Consider the following 18,690-nt stretch of genomic DNA (forward strand, 5'->3'; position numbering starts at 1 on the left):
CACATGCACAGGGGTCACTCCTGGCTCATGCACTCAGCAATTACCCCTGGCGGTGCTCAGGGGACCATATGGGATGCTGGGAATCAGACCCGGGTCAGCTGCGTGCAAGGCAAACGCCCTACCTGCTGTGCTATCACTCCAGCCCCTAACTAGTACGTCTCTTGTTTTGGTTATATGAACATAAGCAGACTGGGTACTTTAGTAGGAGATCTTTCACTTAGCTTAGAAATTAGATCTTTAGTGAGCCATTAAAAACAAATAGCAAATCAGTTACCACTTTAATTTTGGTGAGTTGTCCCCCATAATAAGTTTCACGAATTAAGTATATATAAACAGCAAAAGTTCTTTGAGAAAACAGGTTTTTTTATACTTTATTTATTTTTAATTAGTGAGTCAGCGTGAGAGAAAACAGTTTTAAAAGGATAGTTCAGAAAATGTTTTTTCCCCTCTTTGAAAATATAGTGACACTTCAGACTTTAAGAGTTAAATGTTGGCCTATCAGTGCCAGTACTTGATGATATAAAATGTTGAGTTAAAAATACTGAAATTTTAGGGCTGGAGCGGTAGCACAGCGGGTAGGGCGTTTGCCTCGCACACGGCCAACCCAGGTTCGATTCCCAGCATCCCATATGGTCCCCCGAGCACCGCCAGGGGTAACTCCTGAGTGCAGAGCCAGGAGTAACCTGTGCATTGCAGGGTGTGACCCAAAAAAGGAAAAAAACTGAAATTTAAAAGACAATTATTAATTAATAGCAATTAATATAATTAATATCAGTTAATTAATGGTCGTTATAAATGGTCATATTACTATTACTGTGAGAAATGTTTTAAAAATCACAGATGGACCAGGGAGATAGTACGGGAGGTAAAATGCTTGCCTTCTGTCCTGCTTGCCCTGGTTCACATTTCCAGCAAGACATGCAGTGCCAGCAGCGATCCCCAACCACAGAGCCAGCAGTAAGCCCTGGGGACTGTCTGACATAGCCCAAAAGCTAAAAAGTGAAGTTAAAAAAATTAAATATTTTTAACAACACTAAGCTACATTTGTGACTACGATAATAAAATTAGGTCCTTAAAATGCCAATTATAGTTCTGTAATTCTAAGAAATAGTAGATTTTTTAATAATAGCAATTACTGGGGAGTTACCATGGGTTAAGGACTAATGTTCAAACTATTTGATTTTGTCAATGTTACCTATATTATGGTTTTGATACTGTTGTACTTACTTTACCACCATTTCTTCAAATAATGTAAGTTCTATTCCTTTTTATAACTTTTGATGTCTTTGTTACACAAATATTGCCCATAAAATATAAAATGATTGCAGAATTCCTCTGGTTTAGAGATAATTAAATAGGTATTTTCTTTTTTGTGAATTTAACGACTATCTCATTAATAGTTGTTTCTTTTGTTACAGAACTGGAAGAGTAAATGGGTCCAGTAATTGGAATGACTCCAGAAAAGAGAGCTGAAACTCCAGGCGCTGAAAAGGTTGCAGGATTGAGCCAGGTTTACAAAATAGGAAGCTTGCCGAAAGCTGTGGATGCTGCCAGACCAAAGGCCACTCTAGTGGACAGTGAGTCAGCAGATGATGAACTCACAAACTTGAACTGGCTTCATGAAAGTACTAATCTTCTAACAAACTTCAGCTTTGGAAGTAAAGGCCTTCCGATCGTCAGTCCGCTGTATGACATAGAAGGAGATGATGTGCCGCCCTTTGGCCCGTCTTGCTACCAGAATCCAGAAAAAAAATCGGCAACTTCAAAGCCCCCATACTCCTTTAGTCTTCTCATTTATATGGCTATCGAACACTCGCCAAATAAATGTTTACCTGTCAAAGAAATTTATAGCTGGATTTTGGACCGCTTCCCATATTTTGCTACTGCACCAACAGGCTGGAAGAATTCTGTTCGACATAATCTTTCCCTGAATAAATGTTTTCAGAAGGTGGAAAGAAGCCATGGAAAGGTCAGTATTTGTCAACATTGTTGTATCTGGAGAGAATTAATATGAAGAGTTTGAAACATAGGGAAATTGAATGAAGACAAAATATAGTCATGTCAGATTATTCAAACTTAAATTAAATCACATTTGTTGACTTCTCAATTTTTTCCCGTTTTGTCTGTTTTTGTGATGCCGTAGCTTAAACACTTGGTTGCAGTGCCTAAATATTTCATGGGTGAGGGTAAAGACTTGTTTGTGGGACATTGCTCTCAGCATGTGACGTGGTTCCAGGGATCAAACATGGACTTCATGCCTGCCAAGCCGGCCTTCTGCCACGGAGCTATCCTCAGGCTCCCTGCATTCGTAAATATTAATATAAATCAAACAATTATATTAAGTCTACTGTAGGTACATACATTTATTTTTATTTTATTTACTTATTTTGTTTGTTTTCTGTTTGTTGGCTTGTTTCAAGGCCACATTTGGCTCGTAGCTCAGAAATTACTTCTGGTGGTGCTTGTGGGACCAAATGTGATGCCAAGATTTGAACCCAGGTTTGGTCATGTGCAAGGCAAATGCCTTAGCCACTGTACTATCTCTCTATCCACCCAGAATTTATTTTTCAGTGCCCCAGTTTTCTAGTCTTTGTTTCCATGTTATTATATCAATACAAGTTCAGTCTGGCCTTATCATTGGAATGTAGAGTTCTTTCTAATACGGGATACAGCTGACTTGTATGTACAAAAGACTCTCGTAGAAACCATAGGGGCTAAAGATACTACGGCATCTATCTTGGGCTCTTGGATAAATACATCCCTGAACATCAGCTCCCACGTCCTATGGACATTTTGGCAGCTCTGTGGAGAGTTCCGTGTGACAAGAAAATGAAGCTCCTACTAACAGCCATATGAGAAAATCATCTTGGAAGCAGATTTCCTTAACCCAAATCAAACTTTACTTTCAAATGACTAGAAGTTTTGGGATTTTTAAAAACTCTGTCCTTTTTAATACATAGTTTTAGACTTTTAGTGTTTATATGTAAGGTGAGACAAGGGAAGGATATTGTCTACTAGGTGTTTAGAAATATGGCACAGGAATAGAGGTGTTGTGGTGGTATAAAGCGTTAAATTTAGAAGAAATCAACATGGATTTTGAATACAGCCATCTAGGAAAAGTGGAAGCCAAGGAGAGTGAGATTAAGTGTGAAAAAACAACAGTGTAGCGTGTCATAGAGAGGCGAAAATGACGTCCTCAACACAAGCAACAACCGAAGGATTAGGATCGAAAATACATCAGCAGCTATATGTTGATCAACTTTTAACAGCAGCTATATGTTGATCAACTTCGGATGGGGAGGGGATATAGAGTTTTACAGGATTTCTTCGTATACATATTTCTGTCGTAGCCATTTTTAAGGCTGTATCATTAGCTGTATAGTTGAAGAGTTGTTTACAGTCGGCTTACCACTGTGAGAAACTTGGATAGGGGCTGCCCCATCCCTGCAGTGGGTTGGGCACTTGCCTTGCGTGCAGCCGACAGGTGTCTGATACAGTCCCTAAACCCATCCTGGAGTAATTCCTGAGTCACCGCCAAGACTAAGCCCTGAGTACAGCTGGATGTGCTCCAGAAACCAAAAAAGGAAAAGAAAAAAAGGGGGGGGGAAGAAACTTGTACAATTTGATGTGAGATGAAACCTAACAGAAAAATGGACAAGAATTTGAATAGGCAGTTCATGGAGGAGGAAATAGGCATGACCAGTACATATGAAAGATATTTCTTCTCACAGGTAATAATGGACTAACAAAGGAACAAAGAAACAGTTAACCTATTAAAATGCAAAATGTTTAAATGGTTGATCACATGCAATTAATTGGATGAGGACACAGGAGAATAATATCAATAGTTTATAGCATGGCTAGGCATGTTAAGTTAGTTTTACCATTCTTGAGGCCAACTTGGCAGTAGATATTAAAATTTTAGATGTGCTATTCTTTGATCCAGTGAATCATACTCTGCTTTTCCCCCTAAAGTAATATTCATACTTGCTTGCAAGTATAAGAATAATACTGTGTGTAAGAGTAATGACTGAGTATTGCTTACAATGAAAGTTGCGGGACGCTCTGTCCGTTGTGATCGTGATCAAAGGGACTTGTTCTTGTCCACAGTTTTTAAATGTGTGATTAACCTGAGTGGTTTTGGATGCTCAGAGAAAGAAAAGAATCAAGGAAGTAAGAGCTAATGAAGGGAAAAGTATACAGTCCTGAGTGCAAGGAGAGTTTGATAAAGAGAAAGAAATCATCTTATGAGATAATGAAGAATGTGAGTATAAACATACAATTGTAGTACTTATGTTAAGTTTACAGAAGGGAAAGTAACCTCTTCCATTATATGTTGGAGTTTAAGTTTGTACTTCAACAGCACTTTTTTTTTTTCTTCTTGGGTCATACCCGGTGATGCACGGGGGTCACTCCTGGCTCATGCACTCAGGAACTACTCCTGGCGGTGCTCAGGGGACCATATGGGATGCTGGGAATCAAGCCCAGGTTGGCCGCGTGCAAGGCAAACGCCCTACCCGCTGTGCTATCGCTTCAGCCCCTCAGCAGCACTTTTTTGCTGAATGGTATGCAGAAATGATGTTCCCTGAAAGAAGGCAAGGTCACAAGGTTCAGGTCAAACTACAAAGTGGTGGTGGTAATCAGATGGGGGTGTGTGTGTAAAATATGCTTTGGAATTTTAAAGTTGTACAAGGTAGAACATGGCATTTATTTTATTTTTGGTGTGTTCAAGTCATGTCTACTTTTTAAAAATGTTTAAAGCTATTACACTGAGATTTTAGTTGGGAAGCAAGCATTAGCTTAGAACTCTGGCCTGGTTAGTATGTTAATCTGTGTATTTACATAGTGATAAATTGTTTCAATAACAACAAAAAGAAGTCCTGCTGTAATGAAAATTTTTGCTACAAACAATACTTACAGATACAATCTTCAGTTATTTTAATTTGCTGATGCTTTAAAAAAAATAACCGAAATAATGTAATCAAGGAGAAACTTTGAGTAAACTATATCAGGTAAATAAAAACATTTCAGAAATAGTGATTATTGCATGTTCTCCCAAGTTTGTTCTTCACAACGTCAGTTAAGATAAATCCTCTGAGAGTATATTGTAACTCACATGTTTCTTCATTTTTTTGGTTTTGTTTTGTTTGGGGACCTCACCTGCCAGTGCCTGGGTACTCTGAGGTGCACAGGTAGCCAGGTGATGCTGGAGATCTACGCTGGATTTCTCTCCAAGTGCGCTGACCAACTAGGTTATCTCTGGCCCCATTTTTCATTTCTTGAAAATCTTGAATGGTTCTCTGCCAAGTAGTCTTAGAGTAAAATAGTAAATATAATTTACTGTTTGTCTTAATGTAAAATAGTGAGAGAAACCACATTTCCTGTTTCCATTGCAGAAGATCAAATCTTTTTTTTTCTTCTTATTTATTGATTTGGGGGCCACACCCAGAGGTGCTCAGGGCTTACTACTGGCTCTGCTCTAAGGGATCACTCCTGGCAGGCTGGGAGGACCATGTGGGATGCAACCTGAGTTGGTCTCCTGCAGGGCAGCATGCTGCCTGCCGTACTATCTCTCTAGCCTCGAGATGGGTCTTTTTGTAGGCAAACTTAGCTTAAACTAATCTTCCAAAATTAGTTGTGTTCTGCCTTCTGAGCACAAAAAAGGAGCAGACAGAGAAGCAAACTTCTTTTTTCTTTGGTGGAGGCAGATTTGGGTCACATCTGGTGTGCTCGGGGACTGGGCGTCCTGGCTCTGCCTAGTGGGGCACTGCAGGCGGTGCTCAGGGACCAGGCGGTGCAGGGGCGCTCTGCGGCGCCTCCTGCAGGGCACATCCACGTCCCCCTGAGCTGTCTTTCCGTCCCCAGAGGAAGAGTTAAGAATAAGTTCCTTTTTGCTATAAGCTCATAAAACAGATTGGAAGATACATGATTTTGTCTCTTGTTTCTGATAGTTTGTGAACAGACCTAGTGGGCAGGAAGTGCCGTTATGGCGACAACCCAGACTGTTACTTGGAGACATTACTTGGAACACGATTGCCCTGAAACTGCACGATTTCAGTACCAGTTTTTCCAACTTGCTCTTTCAAGGGAGCAGCAATTCTACTTGGATTTTTTTTTTTTAAGTTTGATTTTCTTACAATAGGTTTTTTAAAGTAGGCAGCTTCTAGACTTGTAATCTCCGGAATACCAAGACAAAACATGGCTAGAATTGTTAAAACTGCTACCTTAGTCAATATATGGAAAATCATTCACGTATTTCTTTTCTGTATACAACCTACAGGACAAAGGATGTTGTAGATGCTAGCATTTTTAAGTTTCATTTTCCTATCAAAACATGTATTGTTTGAATCAAGTGACAAAACAAAAATTCAAGTTCCTTTGTAAGAGTAAAAATCTTTGAAATACTTGTCATTGTAATCCGTGTGATCTTGATCTTTGGCTTCTAAAGACAAAGCAATGTCACTGATGTGTGTTGTTTCAGCGTTACACTGTGAGATGGAAACTTCCGGATAGTCCCTTACTCTTCACTTATTTTGTATCTCTGCCACATGCACATAAATAGTGAAATGGCCAAGTTTCAAGGATAAAATATCAATGAAAGGACTGAATCTTAGAGACTAAATGATTTTCAGTCACATTACCAATCAGTAATTTGTCATATGACAATCAGTAATTTGTCATACATATGACAAATCAGTGTTTGTCATATGTATGGTATTTATTACACTGCTTTGCTACATGATGAGGATATGGTGTACAGAGTAAAAGAACCTCAGTAATGGTGTTGTTATTAACATCGAACATGAAGTTGTTTGCTTTCTTAAATTTTAAATAGGGACTAGAACATTTTACACATAATTTAATATACATAACAATCCCACTGTTTTATTACTGTCTGTACGTTACAAGTAAGGGGATAATGACAGAGCAAGGGGGAGGTTGGTGGGTTGAGTTTCCTACGATCTCCCAGCATGTAGATGGAAGAGCTGGGGACTGGACCCAGACAGCCTGCCTCCGGGGCTTCTTACCAAGCACGGCATGGTAACAAACCTACTCCGACATTTGCATTATCCTCAGGACGGCAGGATCTTTATTTTTCCCTCACTCATTTACTTAATCTGTTCAGATACCATTCATATCTTAAAGCTTCAGGTTATTAATCTTGGCCTATTTTATTCTAGGTTAATGGAAAAGGTTCCTTATGGTGCGTTGATCCAGAGTATAAACCCAGTCTTATGCAGGCACTGAAGAAGCAGTCCTTTTCCTCGCCGTTCAACACCCCTCCAGCATCTCCTCAAAGGTAGAGGGTCTTGATCTGAGTGTTGTGGTAATTCAGTTCACTGCGTGATACAGAAGACCTGGCTAACAAAGCTAATAAGCTTTCGGGTCTTTTGCCTGGATTTTTTACTGGATAGAGAAATATTTGTGAGTAGGACATTAGCCTAAGGCATTTTTATTTCATATAACTTGTGTTATTAGAAAGCAAGAAATATGTGAGAAATTGCATTCTGGAAAACATACACAATCTTGACTATAACTAAACTCTTGAGTAAAATTTTAAGACAATTTCAGCTACACAAATGTTAACTCCTTTTAATTGGTTCCAAAACATAAAATTAAGTTTGTTCTTGAACATCTCTTTTTTTCCCGCCGGGGGCAGAAGGGACCCTTCCCAGTGGTTGTGGGAGGGATTCAGCCAGTCCCAGGCTGTGGGCCTTGCAGAGTGCGGCTTCTTGGACCCATTAGGGCACCAGGGGCCCACCACGCAGTGCTCAGGAAGGAAATCAAGTTCAGGGCCTTGAGTGTCCCTCACTTTGAGCATTCTTCTTGGCCACATGAAACATTTTTATATGCATATTTGGTTTTTCTAAATTTTTGTTTTATTTCACAGGATTTTTAGTATTTGAAAAGTTCATTCAACTCTCAAATTTTTACTTGTTTGATAAGCAAAATAATATTTGAGTTTTTATTGTGTTTTATTTTTGTTAGGAGTTTTTCTAGTAAATTTTTCATAAAAAGTATTCTAACTGGGGCGGGGGGTGATGGGAGGGAACCCGGGAACACTGGTGCTGGGAAATGTACACTGGTGGAGGGATGGCTGTTGGAACACTGTGTGACCAAAATCCAATCATGAACAGTTTTGTAAGGGTCTATCTCACAGTGACTTAATTAAAAAGTTTTTTTTTTTATAAAAAGGTATTGGAACTTATTAAAAATGGATGGTCTACTTTTATGAATAGATATATAAAGTTTGACTTGATTTTGTGTGAGGTGCATGTTGGGGGTGTGTGTGTGCGTATAACCCTCCTAAAATAAGTTTCTGCTAAATGCTTTCTATCTGTAGTCATGCCTGTATTAACATACCAAACCTTAACCTTAGCATCCAATACAAAACCAAATAGTATTCTGTTATTGTTCCAGACATTCAGAGTGCTCTATTATTTTTGCTTGATTTTAGACACTCCAGTGGTTCTCAGGGCTTAACTCCTGGAGGTGCTCAGGAGACCACATGCAGTTTCAGGGTTGGAACCAGGGTTGGCTTCTTGCAAGGCAAGCGCCTACGTCTATACCTATACCTTTGTACTATTTCGTCAGCCCTAACTTGCTCTATGCTTACTTAATTATCAAAGCAATGCTACGTGAGATATCGATTATTCATCTTTTACAGGCAAAAGAACTAAAAGGTGAATTATTTTTACCTAAGAACATCCAAAAGTTATGTAATTTTATGTTTTGTTTTTGGTTGAACATAGAAATAGGTTTTTTAATTCTACAAATTGCTTTTGTGACTTAGATCTGTAAAAGGTGAAACAAATTTTTTCAGTAAGCAGTTATGTTTATCTTATTTTGAAATAAAATTATCTCCTTATTTTTCAGTGGCTCTTTCTCACCTCACTACTTAAGCTCTATACTGAAGCCAAACCAGGTGCAAACCCTCAAAGGTATGTATAAGATCAGTATTTTATATCATTAAAAACTCAAATCTAAAGTCATGATTTTAATTTTAAGTATTTTGTTTTAGAAGATTGGGGAAGTAGGAATATTCTGTTGTTGACAGTTTACTAGAATTGCTGTGGCCCATTTTATGACTAGACATAATTTTATAGCATGACTAGACATAATTTCATGCATGGACACATAATTTTTTTTTCCAAATACTGGACTTATATTGTACATACTACTTTATATTGCCTCTTACGTTTCCTTTTAAGTATGTTTTCCTTGAAAATAAGAAAATATTCTTTATGATATCAGTAGAGATTTCTCAAGTCCGTACTAGACTAACATGTAGCTTGTTGAATTGTCCCGTGGATGGCGTTTCTCCTGTAATTGTTTCTGCATGCTCTGTGAGTTAGGGTTACCTTTGGATTTGTAAATGGCTAAAAGAGAACAGTATCCTTAGGCTTATGAAGTTTGTTATAACAGTTGAGTTAAATGGCTGCAACAGAGAACTCTATTGTATCTGATCCACAAAGCTGAAAATTCTTATTTTAGTTTCCTTTATTATATTTTAAGGGGCTGGAGCAATAGCACAGTGGGTAGGGTGTTTGCCTTGCACGCGGCCGACCCTAGGTTCGATTTCTCTGCCTCTCTCGGAGAGCCTGGCAAGCTACCAAGATTATCTCGCCCACATGGCAAAGCCTGGCAAGCAACCCATGGCGTATTCGATATGCCAAAAAACAGTAACAAGTCTCACAATGGAGACGTTACTGGTGCCCACTGGAGCAAATCAGTGAGCAACAGGATGACAGTTAGAGTAACATTTTAAGAATAAAATAGTTGCATTCTCTGTGTTGTGAATTTTTTCTCTACATTTTTCTGAATGAAACTATTTTACTTTAAACACACAAAGAATAAAGCATACTTTATTATTCTGGTAAGTATTTTATTTTTACGAAAATTTGCTGACCTCTGGATTACAATATAGTTCATAAGATTTTATAGGTTAAGTGTAAAGAAAGTGGCAAAATATTAACTTGTAGAAGTCTGTAGTATATTTTTGAATCAGTGAGTTTTCCTCCTTTCTCATTGTTAATGTAAATTAGTAGTACATTAATTTTTTAAACATTATTTTGGAGCCTAGAGATGTATTTTTTAAATATTCTTTAATATAGAAATTCTGGGGCTGGAGCAATAGCAGAATGGGTAGGGCATTTGCCTTGCACGTGGCCAACCCAGGTTCGATTCCCAGCATTCCATATGGTTCCCTGAGCACCTCCTGGTAATTTCTGAGTGCAGAGCCAGGAGTAACCCCTGTGCAAAAGCAAAAGCAAAATTAATAAATAAATAAATAAATCAAAAATAAAATAGAAATTCTCAGACTAAAAGTCTTTCTGTATATCTGGGACACTAATCTCAGTAAATTCTGATACTCAGACTTAAAGCTCAATTTATATACAATATTTGAGAATATTATCATTGCAATATTTGGAATCTTTTCCTGCTCTTTTTTTTTTTTTTCACTTAAATTTTGATCCTTCCTATGAAAACAGACACTTCTACAATTTTCTGTTGTTCATTTCAGGCCCACTTGTTCATAACTAGAACATTGGTCCTTCTCTGTCTAATGGCAGCATACAATATGCATTGTCTCTCCACGCTGCAGACCGCTCCCTTCCCTTCGTCTGGGTACTCAGGCTTATTCTCCTAAGAATAGTTCACTTGGCAGCGGAGGGTAGTTAGTTTTCCTGGTTAAATAAATGCAGTCTTTGCTAAAATAGATTTCTTAATTCCTGTGAATTTTAAGGGCAGTGCGTATAGGTCTCAAAAATGTGAAAACTTACATTGGAATCATTGTTTTCGGGTGTTTTCTGAAACTTCTGAGGAAGTTTGCTTTTTTCTATGTTTTTTTGGGGGGAAAGTTTGTTTAACGTTCAACTATTCTACAAGTAATTGTTGAGTTCCTACTTAGTGCCAGGTACTGTTAGTAGGCTGGGCAGAGGTGAAGGAGACCTGTGCTCTCAGAAGTCACACAGATTAATGAGGGTTGATTAGTCATGCAGAGTTTAGGAGAGTAAGGAAATGGACAAATTAAGCTTGGAAAAAGATCAGAAAATGTCTTTTGGAGAAGGACGTGTTATGCTTGCTCTGGACCTCAAAAGCTGGGAGAATACTCAACTCTCAAGGGTAGCTAGAAATTTCATGGCGGGCGTTTGCTGAAAATCACCTGCTGATGAGTATGGGCAGAGCCTGGGAGTATCAAAGAAGGCTAGGAGGCCTCGGTCAGGTTGCTGTGAATGCGAACGTTCCGTTTGGGCGAGGCAGGTGAAGACTTCTGAGAAGGCTTTTGCTGAATCAGGGGGGACTAATACTTAGCATAAGGAGTTTCTTTTTCTTCCTATGACATGAACAATACCAGTGGCTCATATGGCTTAATTAACACAAATTGCAGCTCTGGTGTCAATGTGTTAATTAGCATCAGTTGAGTTTTCTCTGATGGTTTTGCATACACTATCTTGTTTAATCATCAAGACAGTTCTTTGAGATATTTTATCTTCTTTTGAAAATAAAATAAAGTTTGGAGGGACTAACTTTTATCAAAGCAGACAACTAGTACAGAAATGGTGTAGAAGCAACTCTGAGTTCCAGTCTGCTTTCCTCCCCTTCAGGAGGCGCTCAGGACTTAAAGAGTGAGGCAGCATCGTCAGTTTTATGTTATGTAAAAATTACTTCATCATTGTTGGGGTTTAGTAATTTAACAACATCAAATTCATCTACCACTTTTTAGAATCATTTTTGTTGATTACTATAGTAGAGCTATTTTTAGATTAAAAATAGAAGTTAGATGCCCTGCCACAGAGGCAGGGTGGGGTGGGAGGGATACTGGGATCATCTGTGGTGGTGAATGGGCACTGGTGGAGGGATGGGTACTCGAGCCTCGTATGACTGAAAAACAAGCACAAAAATATGTAAATCTGTAACTGTACCCTCACGGTGATTCACTAACAAATAAATAAACAAATATTTTTTTAAAAATAGAAGTTAGGCTTAGAAATTCAGAATAGAAGGTGGAATAGTTAAAGTACAGTTTTGTTCACCTCATAATGTTCTATTTTTATGTACTAATAAAGGTTATTGTCTATAAGGTAGCAAAAGACAACGATAATAATAGGAAAATGAGCCAAAGAAATAGTACAGTGGGTAGCATTCTTGCTTCACAAATGGCCATTTTGGGTTTGATCCCCAGCACCTTCTGTGGTCCCCCAAGCTCACCAGGACTGATCCCCAAGGGCAGAGCCGCCAGGAGTAAGCTCTGAGCATCTCTGGGTATGACCCTAGAACAGACAAAAATAACAATAATACAACACTCGTTGAGTACACTTCTGGGCTAGGCACTGTGCTAGACGCCAGCGATAATACATCAGTGAACAAAACAAATGAAACAAATTCTGGCTTAGAAAACTCTAGTATTTACCTAGTCATAGTGCAAACAAATGTGAAATTCAAACAATGATGTTGTGGATTAAGTGCAAATTTATGATTTTTAATTTGCATAATATTAAAGTGAAAGGAAAGTGATCCAGGAAGCCTAAGGTATTAATAATGTATTGAAAATTTCTCCTTTATTAAAAACAAGATGGGCGGGGAGATAACTCAAAGGGCTCGTGCGCAGGCTGTGCATGCAGGAGACTGGGGGTTGGTCCCCAGCACCACATATGTGCCCCCAGGCACCTCCGGAAGCTGCGCCACCACCCCCCCGCAACAGCATAGCCACTGACACGCTTCGCCACATAGTGTGGCCCAAAACCTGAAAAGGAAGAAGCATAAGCCAGCCTCTTCATGCGGTTGCTGTGTGAAAATATGTTTGTTTTGACAGAGGCTGTGGATCCTCATATTTATGACTGAGTTTGCAGTTTCTCCCACTCTTTAAAAACAAAATGTTCTTATTTGGTATGATGTGACAGGTTACCTTGGGGCTGTGGACATTAAAATGTGACCATATTAATGATAATAATGTCCTTAGTACCCATCCCCACCCTCAGTAATATACCAAATCATGATAAGTAGGAACCTTATACTTCCACATTTTGAAAAAAACCTATAACCACTTGAATTCTACTTCTCAGACTCTTATCATTCCTAATTCTCTAAATAAGTGGGAATTAAGTAACTGAAACTTGTTGGTTTGTCTTACAGCTCTCAACTTCACGTGGCTAAAAGTAATGTCTTTTAATTTTTTTCTCAATAGTTTCCTAATCTCAGCATAGGAAACATAGTTAACAATTTCAACAGGAATTTCATTAACCCTTATCAGCAGCATGATTTGAACTCCAGTCAGAACTGAGAAGGATTAAAAAGGAAATATCTGACTTTCAACTAAGTGGGGGGAGGTTGGTAGTTGGGGTCCATATCCAGCAGTGCTCAGGTGTTACTCCTGGCTCTGTGCTCAGACTCTAATGACAAATGACTCTTACTTGGGAATGATTATTCGTTGAATTTAGTAGTGTTAGGAAAAGCATAGGAAGACTATAAGAAACAGATTTCACACTTTGTTATCAATACATTAGATAATATAGCTGATCGCATTTCCCCCCTTCATGTTTTATTTGATCCCCTTGCAGTGCTGGAGATCAAATTCAAGATTTAATGCATGCAAGACAAGTGCTCGGCCTACCACTGAGTGATAGGTGAACCCAGGGTGAACCTAGAGCCTCACATATGTGTACATCCCTTATACCTCTGAACTGCGTCCCCAGATCCCATAGAATTTTAAAAACACGGTCATTTTAGCTGGGGATATAGCTCAGTGTTAGGGCAATTGCTTTGCATGTGTGAGACCCTGATACCAAAAAAAGCAAAAACACCACCGTTAAGGTATCTGTTATTGAAAAAAATATCGTGTATTATTTTCAGTTGTGATGGTAAACAACTGTGACTTCTCATTTTAATCACTGTCACTGTCACCCTGTTGCTCATCAATTTGCTTGAGCGGGCACCAGTAACATCTCCATCTTGAGACTTGTTGTTACTGTTTTTGGCATATCGGATACGCCATGGGTAGCTTGCCAGGCTCTGCCGTGCAGGCAAGATACTCTCGGTAGCTTGCTAGGTTCTCCGAGAGGGGCAAAGGAATCAAACCCTGGTCGGCCGAGTGCAAGGCAAATGCCCTGCTGCTGTGCTATCGCTCCAGCCCCTCATTTTAATACCAGAAAAAAATCACTGTATCACTATCATCTCGTTGTTCATCTGTTTGCTCGAGTGGGTGCCGGTAACATCTCCATTTGTCCCCGTCGAGTGCTAGTTTAGCCTGATGGCTCTTTCAGGATCAGGGGAATGAGGACTGTCATTACCACAGATGTCCCAGGTGCTGCCCAGAGATGCAGACAGGTACATGTTTGTCAGTGTGCAGATCGTTACAACATGCCAGTCGACTAAAAGCCGGCAATCGGTAGACTGGGAACACCTGTAAAGGCGATTAGAAGCCGCCTCAAAAGCCTCTGTCCCTCTCGGAGAGCCCAGCAAGCTACCGAGAGTATCCCGCGTGCACAGCAGAGCCTGGCAAGCTACCTGTGCTGTACTCGATATGCCGAAAACAGTAACAATGACAAGGAAAAAAATGAGTACAATAAATCAAAATTGTAAATTTGACAGTTTTTATTTTGTTTTCATAACTTCATTATACCTTAGATCATTGATAATCTGATGTTCTTGATTACCCGTGTGTTTTGAGTTAATTAAGTTGCACTTTTTTTTCTAGTATTAATTGGTGGGGTGTTGGAAGTTTTATCTTATATAAAGTTAAGTTTATGGCAAGAGTCAAGTTTGCTGTCATTCTGTATCACTGTAAGTAGAAAAGTTAGGTTAGTAAAATACTTGCCTTGTATGTATAAAGCCGTGAGTTAATTCCAGCACCACAACAACAAAAAAAGAGAAATCAAGTTAGTACTATACATTGTTTTTCTTTTGTAGTAAGATGTGTGTTGATACACATACGTGCACAGAGGAAATAGTCTGCTTACAGTTCTGAGGTGGCATTATGTGGATTTTTACAAGTTCCTGTTATTTACTCAGTACATCCCTGAGAGCCTGACTCTTTTCTACATCATCTTTCTACTTACATTTTATTTCACTTTTTTTTTCTGATAAAACTTTATATCATGGCTTATATTACAAATGTTTGAGCGTATCACTTGATCCCTCTATTTGCATATAAATCTCACCATACTATCACCAGTCACATGGTTGGCTAGAAAGTCTGAGAGGAAACTAATACTCAGTATTAGAAAATGGACCAAAGACCGGCCTTCTACAGCTCGCCTGCTGCGGTTCGGGTGATACCTGTGGCTGGAGCCCTCCCACGTGCAGATGCAGATGCTCGTGGCCCTCACATCGGACAGTCGAGAGGGTTAAAGGAGTTTTTAATACTGAGATCATGTCACGCCCCTTCAAGTACTGCATGTTATTTAGAGATCATTGTCGTAGTCTTAGACAAGAGGACAGACAGTACACTTACTCATTAATCATTTGGTAGGGTTCCCTCAGCCATGTGCAGAGTCCCTGGGCCATCGCTAGCAATAGCTCTAATCAGTTCTCTACAAGTAGGAAAGTCAGGCTGGGTCAGACAGTCAGCAGTTCCGGGAGTGCTAGACACGGCTAAAATGGGGTCTCCAGCATGCAAGACCTCGGCTCGGACCTTTTTTACTGTCACCTTAACTCCTGAGTCTGATTTTGCACTTAACCCTTGTAATTTATTCCTAACTTTCTTCCACACTTAGATTATGCTCTTTCAGTTTTATCCTATTAAAGTTTTTCAGACTAAAAGATTACTAAATTTCAGTGTAAAGGTAGGTAGCTCTGTCGTCCCGTTGTTCATCAATTTGCTCAAGCGGGCACCAGTAACATCTCCATTGTGAGACTTGTTGTGACTGTTTTTGGTATATTGAATACGCCACGGGTAGTAGCTTGCCACGCTCTGCCGTGTGGGTGGGATACTCTAGATAGCTTACCGGGCTCTCTGAGAGGGACGGAGGAATCGAACCCTGGTCGGCCGTGTGCAAGGCAAACGCCCTACTATAGCTCCAGTCCAAATCAAAACAAACAAAAAATAATACAACTGAAGAAATTGCTGATTTTTTTGTGTTGTTAGTATTTAGCATTTAGAAATGTACTTGATCTAAATTGACCAATTACATTTTTACCTCCTATAACAATGTCTTATATCATAACTTCAGGTACAATATGTCTTTTTTTTTTTAATGCTAAAAAGTAATGCCATTAGCTAATTTAGTTAGAGGGCAAACCTTATTGAGCTCAGTTCAGGTTTTCATTTTCTTCCTAAATAATTAGAGAAATTATCTCAGTTCCTCTTAGCTCTTCTCTGTATACTCTTGTTCATAGTACTTCATAATTCCAGGTGAACAAAGCAGATTGTAAAATCTGTTGCTTGTTTTTATTTCTATTTTATAAATATATTTCTGGGTTTGTTTTGTTTTTTAAGTAGAAGTATATAAACTAAAAACTTAATGTAGCAGGCCCTGGTAGGTAACTTGGTGGCTTACAGTGCCAGGACAAGCCTTGAGCCTGGGCCCAGGCTTCATCTTAACCTCACGTGTGTCTGTCTTCCCCTGCTGCTGCCACTGTGTGGTTCCCAGCAAGGGAAGAATCTCACAGTTGGTTTTCTTTAAGTGCATTCAAATCATTAATATTATTTTCTCATTTTAAGGAACCTTAACATTATCTTTTTTTTTCTTTTTCAGAATCTGATATTGATGCTGCCACAGCAATGATGCTCTTAAATACTTCTATAAAACAAGGGATTTTAGAATGTAAGAAATCATGATATTTCTTAAACATTCCTGTGACTCCTTTTAAAATGTAATTTAGCATGTGAAATTGTACATATTACAGGAAGAAATATTTTTATCTAAATTGTGTTTTTATCACTAAACTTGTTTTATCATTACCTTTCATTTATGTGAGTAATTTAATTGAAAGTGAAGTTAATTATATGATAGAAATTTTTTACATTCACCGAAAACTAAGACATTTAGATATTAAACTTGAATATTTAAGTTAAAATAAGAATTATAAAAATATAAAAGACAGGATAGGTAAATTTAAATGTCAAAATTGTATAACTGACAACAAAAAATATCTTTAAGAAAAGTAAAGCATGAAAAAAAAAGAAAAAAAAAGTAAAGCATGGTAAAACACTAGGGAACTATTTTTTCTTTTGCTTTGTATATCAAGTAAGGGTTTGCTGTTGAGTACATATAAAAAGATCCAATGGAAAAGAAATAGAAGATGGTTTGGTAGAAAAGCCAGCAAATACACAAGCAGGTGGGTCTTAGAGGACAAACATTATGGACAATACACATTTGCGAAGATACACAACTTCTCTCGAAATCAGGAAAGTGCAAAATGAGACAATATTGAAACATTACCTTTTGTTTAGAGATTATGATACTCAGTAAATGATACTTAAAATGGTACTAGGTTTGGGAAGTCTGCATATTGTAAGCACTCTACTATATATAAGGTAGCATAGGCTTTTGGAAGACAAAATTAGGAATACCAATTATGATGTTTTGGGGGTGGGGGCTACACTTGGTGCTCAGGGCTCCCTCCTGGCTCTGTACTGGGGTCACTCCCAGCAGCTCGGGGGACAGTATGGGGTGCTGGAGATTGAACCCAGGTTACTCATATGCAAGGCAAGTACCCTACCCACTGTCCTATTGCTCTGGCCCCTAATTTTATTTTTCAAGTTTTGTCTGTTTTTCCCTCCTGGCCCCCTTCCCTCTGTTGCCACCCTGGCTCTGATGTTGCATGCTTTTTTTTTTTTTTTTAAAGCTGGTGCTCACCCTATTTGCATGTCAGGTTACAGTGTTTGCACACTTGGCTAAACTACTCACTGACATTTGCACACCTTGTTGCAGCACTTCTGCAACTTCTCACCCTGGTCACACTCTGAGTTGAGGCATAACCACAAGTCTGGCTGTGGTGCTGTCAGGGCCACTGCGATGCTGACACAATGTTCACCAGATACTTTACTTCCTGGCCTCAGTGCCACACCATTATAATTGTGGTGCTCACTGAGGCTTCCACAACTTCCTTCCTCTTCCCCCCACCCCGTGTATGTGTGTGTGTGTGTGTGTGTGTGTGTGTGTCTTACACACTTGACTGCAATATAGATAGAAATGCACTGGTGTTGGGTGGGCACCACGGATTTGAACTCATGACCATGAACTCATGAACACATAAGGCAGGCACTAAGCCACTGCACTATTCCTCAAGTCTCAATGATCATTTTACTATTTTTAAAAAATTTTTTATTTTGTAAAGTAGTTCACAATATTTGATTACATTTAATATTTGAACACTAATCCCACTCAATTATCATTTTAAATCTGTGTATTCTTTTTATTTTGGGGATCACCCAGTAGTGCTCAGGGAACTGTTATATGATGCCAGGGATGGAGTCCAGGTCTCCTACAAGCAAATCATGTTCTCCAGCCCATTGAATTATGCCCGTCACACCGATATTGAACCTTTTTCCCCATTTACATATGATCCTGAACCTGTTTATTCTTTGACTTTGAAATTCCAATTAATGGGATTCCTCTTAGAAAATATTGCATATGTGAAAGAAATACATTTACAAAGATTTTCATTGCAGTATAGTATGAGTGAATATTGAGGACAATACAAATATCAACAAGAAAATGCTTAGCTAAAAAGGAGTACATTTGT

The 18,690-nt window shown here is 38.8% G+C and overlaps 1 protein-coding gene across 1 annotated transcript in view; it reads left to right on the top strand.

Moving 5' to 3' along the window:
• The window catches only part of FOXN2 (forkhead box N2), a 50,917-nt gene that overhangs the window by 27,555 nt on the left and 4,672 nt on the right, over positions 1-18,690 (top strand). The window contains exons 2-5 of the mRNA XM_055120212.1: positions 1,419-1,969; positions 7,182-7,300; positions 8,878-8,942; positions 16,698-16,766. Of these exons, the coding sequence (XP_054976187.1) occupies positions 1,433-1,969; positions 7,182-7,300; positions 8,878-8,942; positions 16,698-16,766 (790 nt within the window). The 5' untranslated portion in view covers positions 1,419-1,432. The remainder of the gene's footprint in view (positions 1-1,418; positions 1,970-7,181; positions 7,301-8,877; positions 8,943-16,697; positions 16,767-18,690) is intronic.

This window comes from Sorex araneus, chromosome X (genome assembly GCF_027595985.1).
Source record: "Sorex araneus isolate mSorAra2 chromosome X, mSorAra2.pri, whole genome shotgun sequence".
In the NCBI taxonomy this organism is placed as follows: domain Eukaryota; kingdom Metazoa; phylum Chordata; class Mammalia; order Eulipotyphla; family Soricidae; genus Sorex; species Sorex araneus.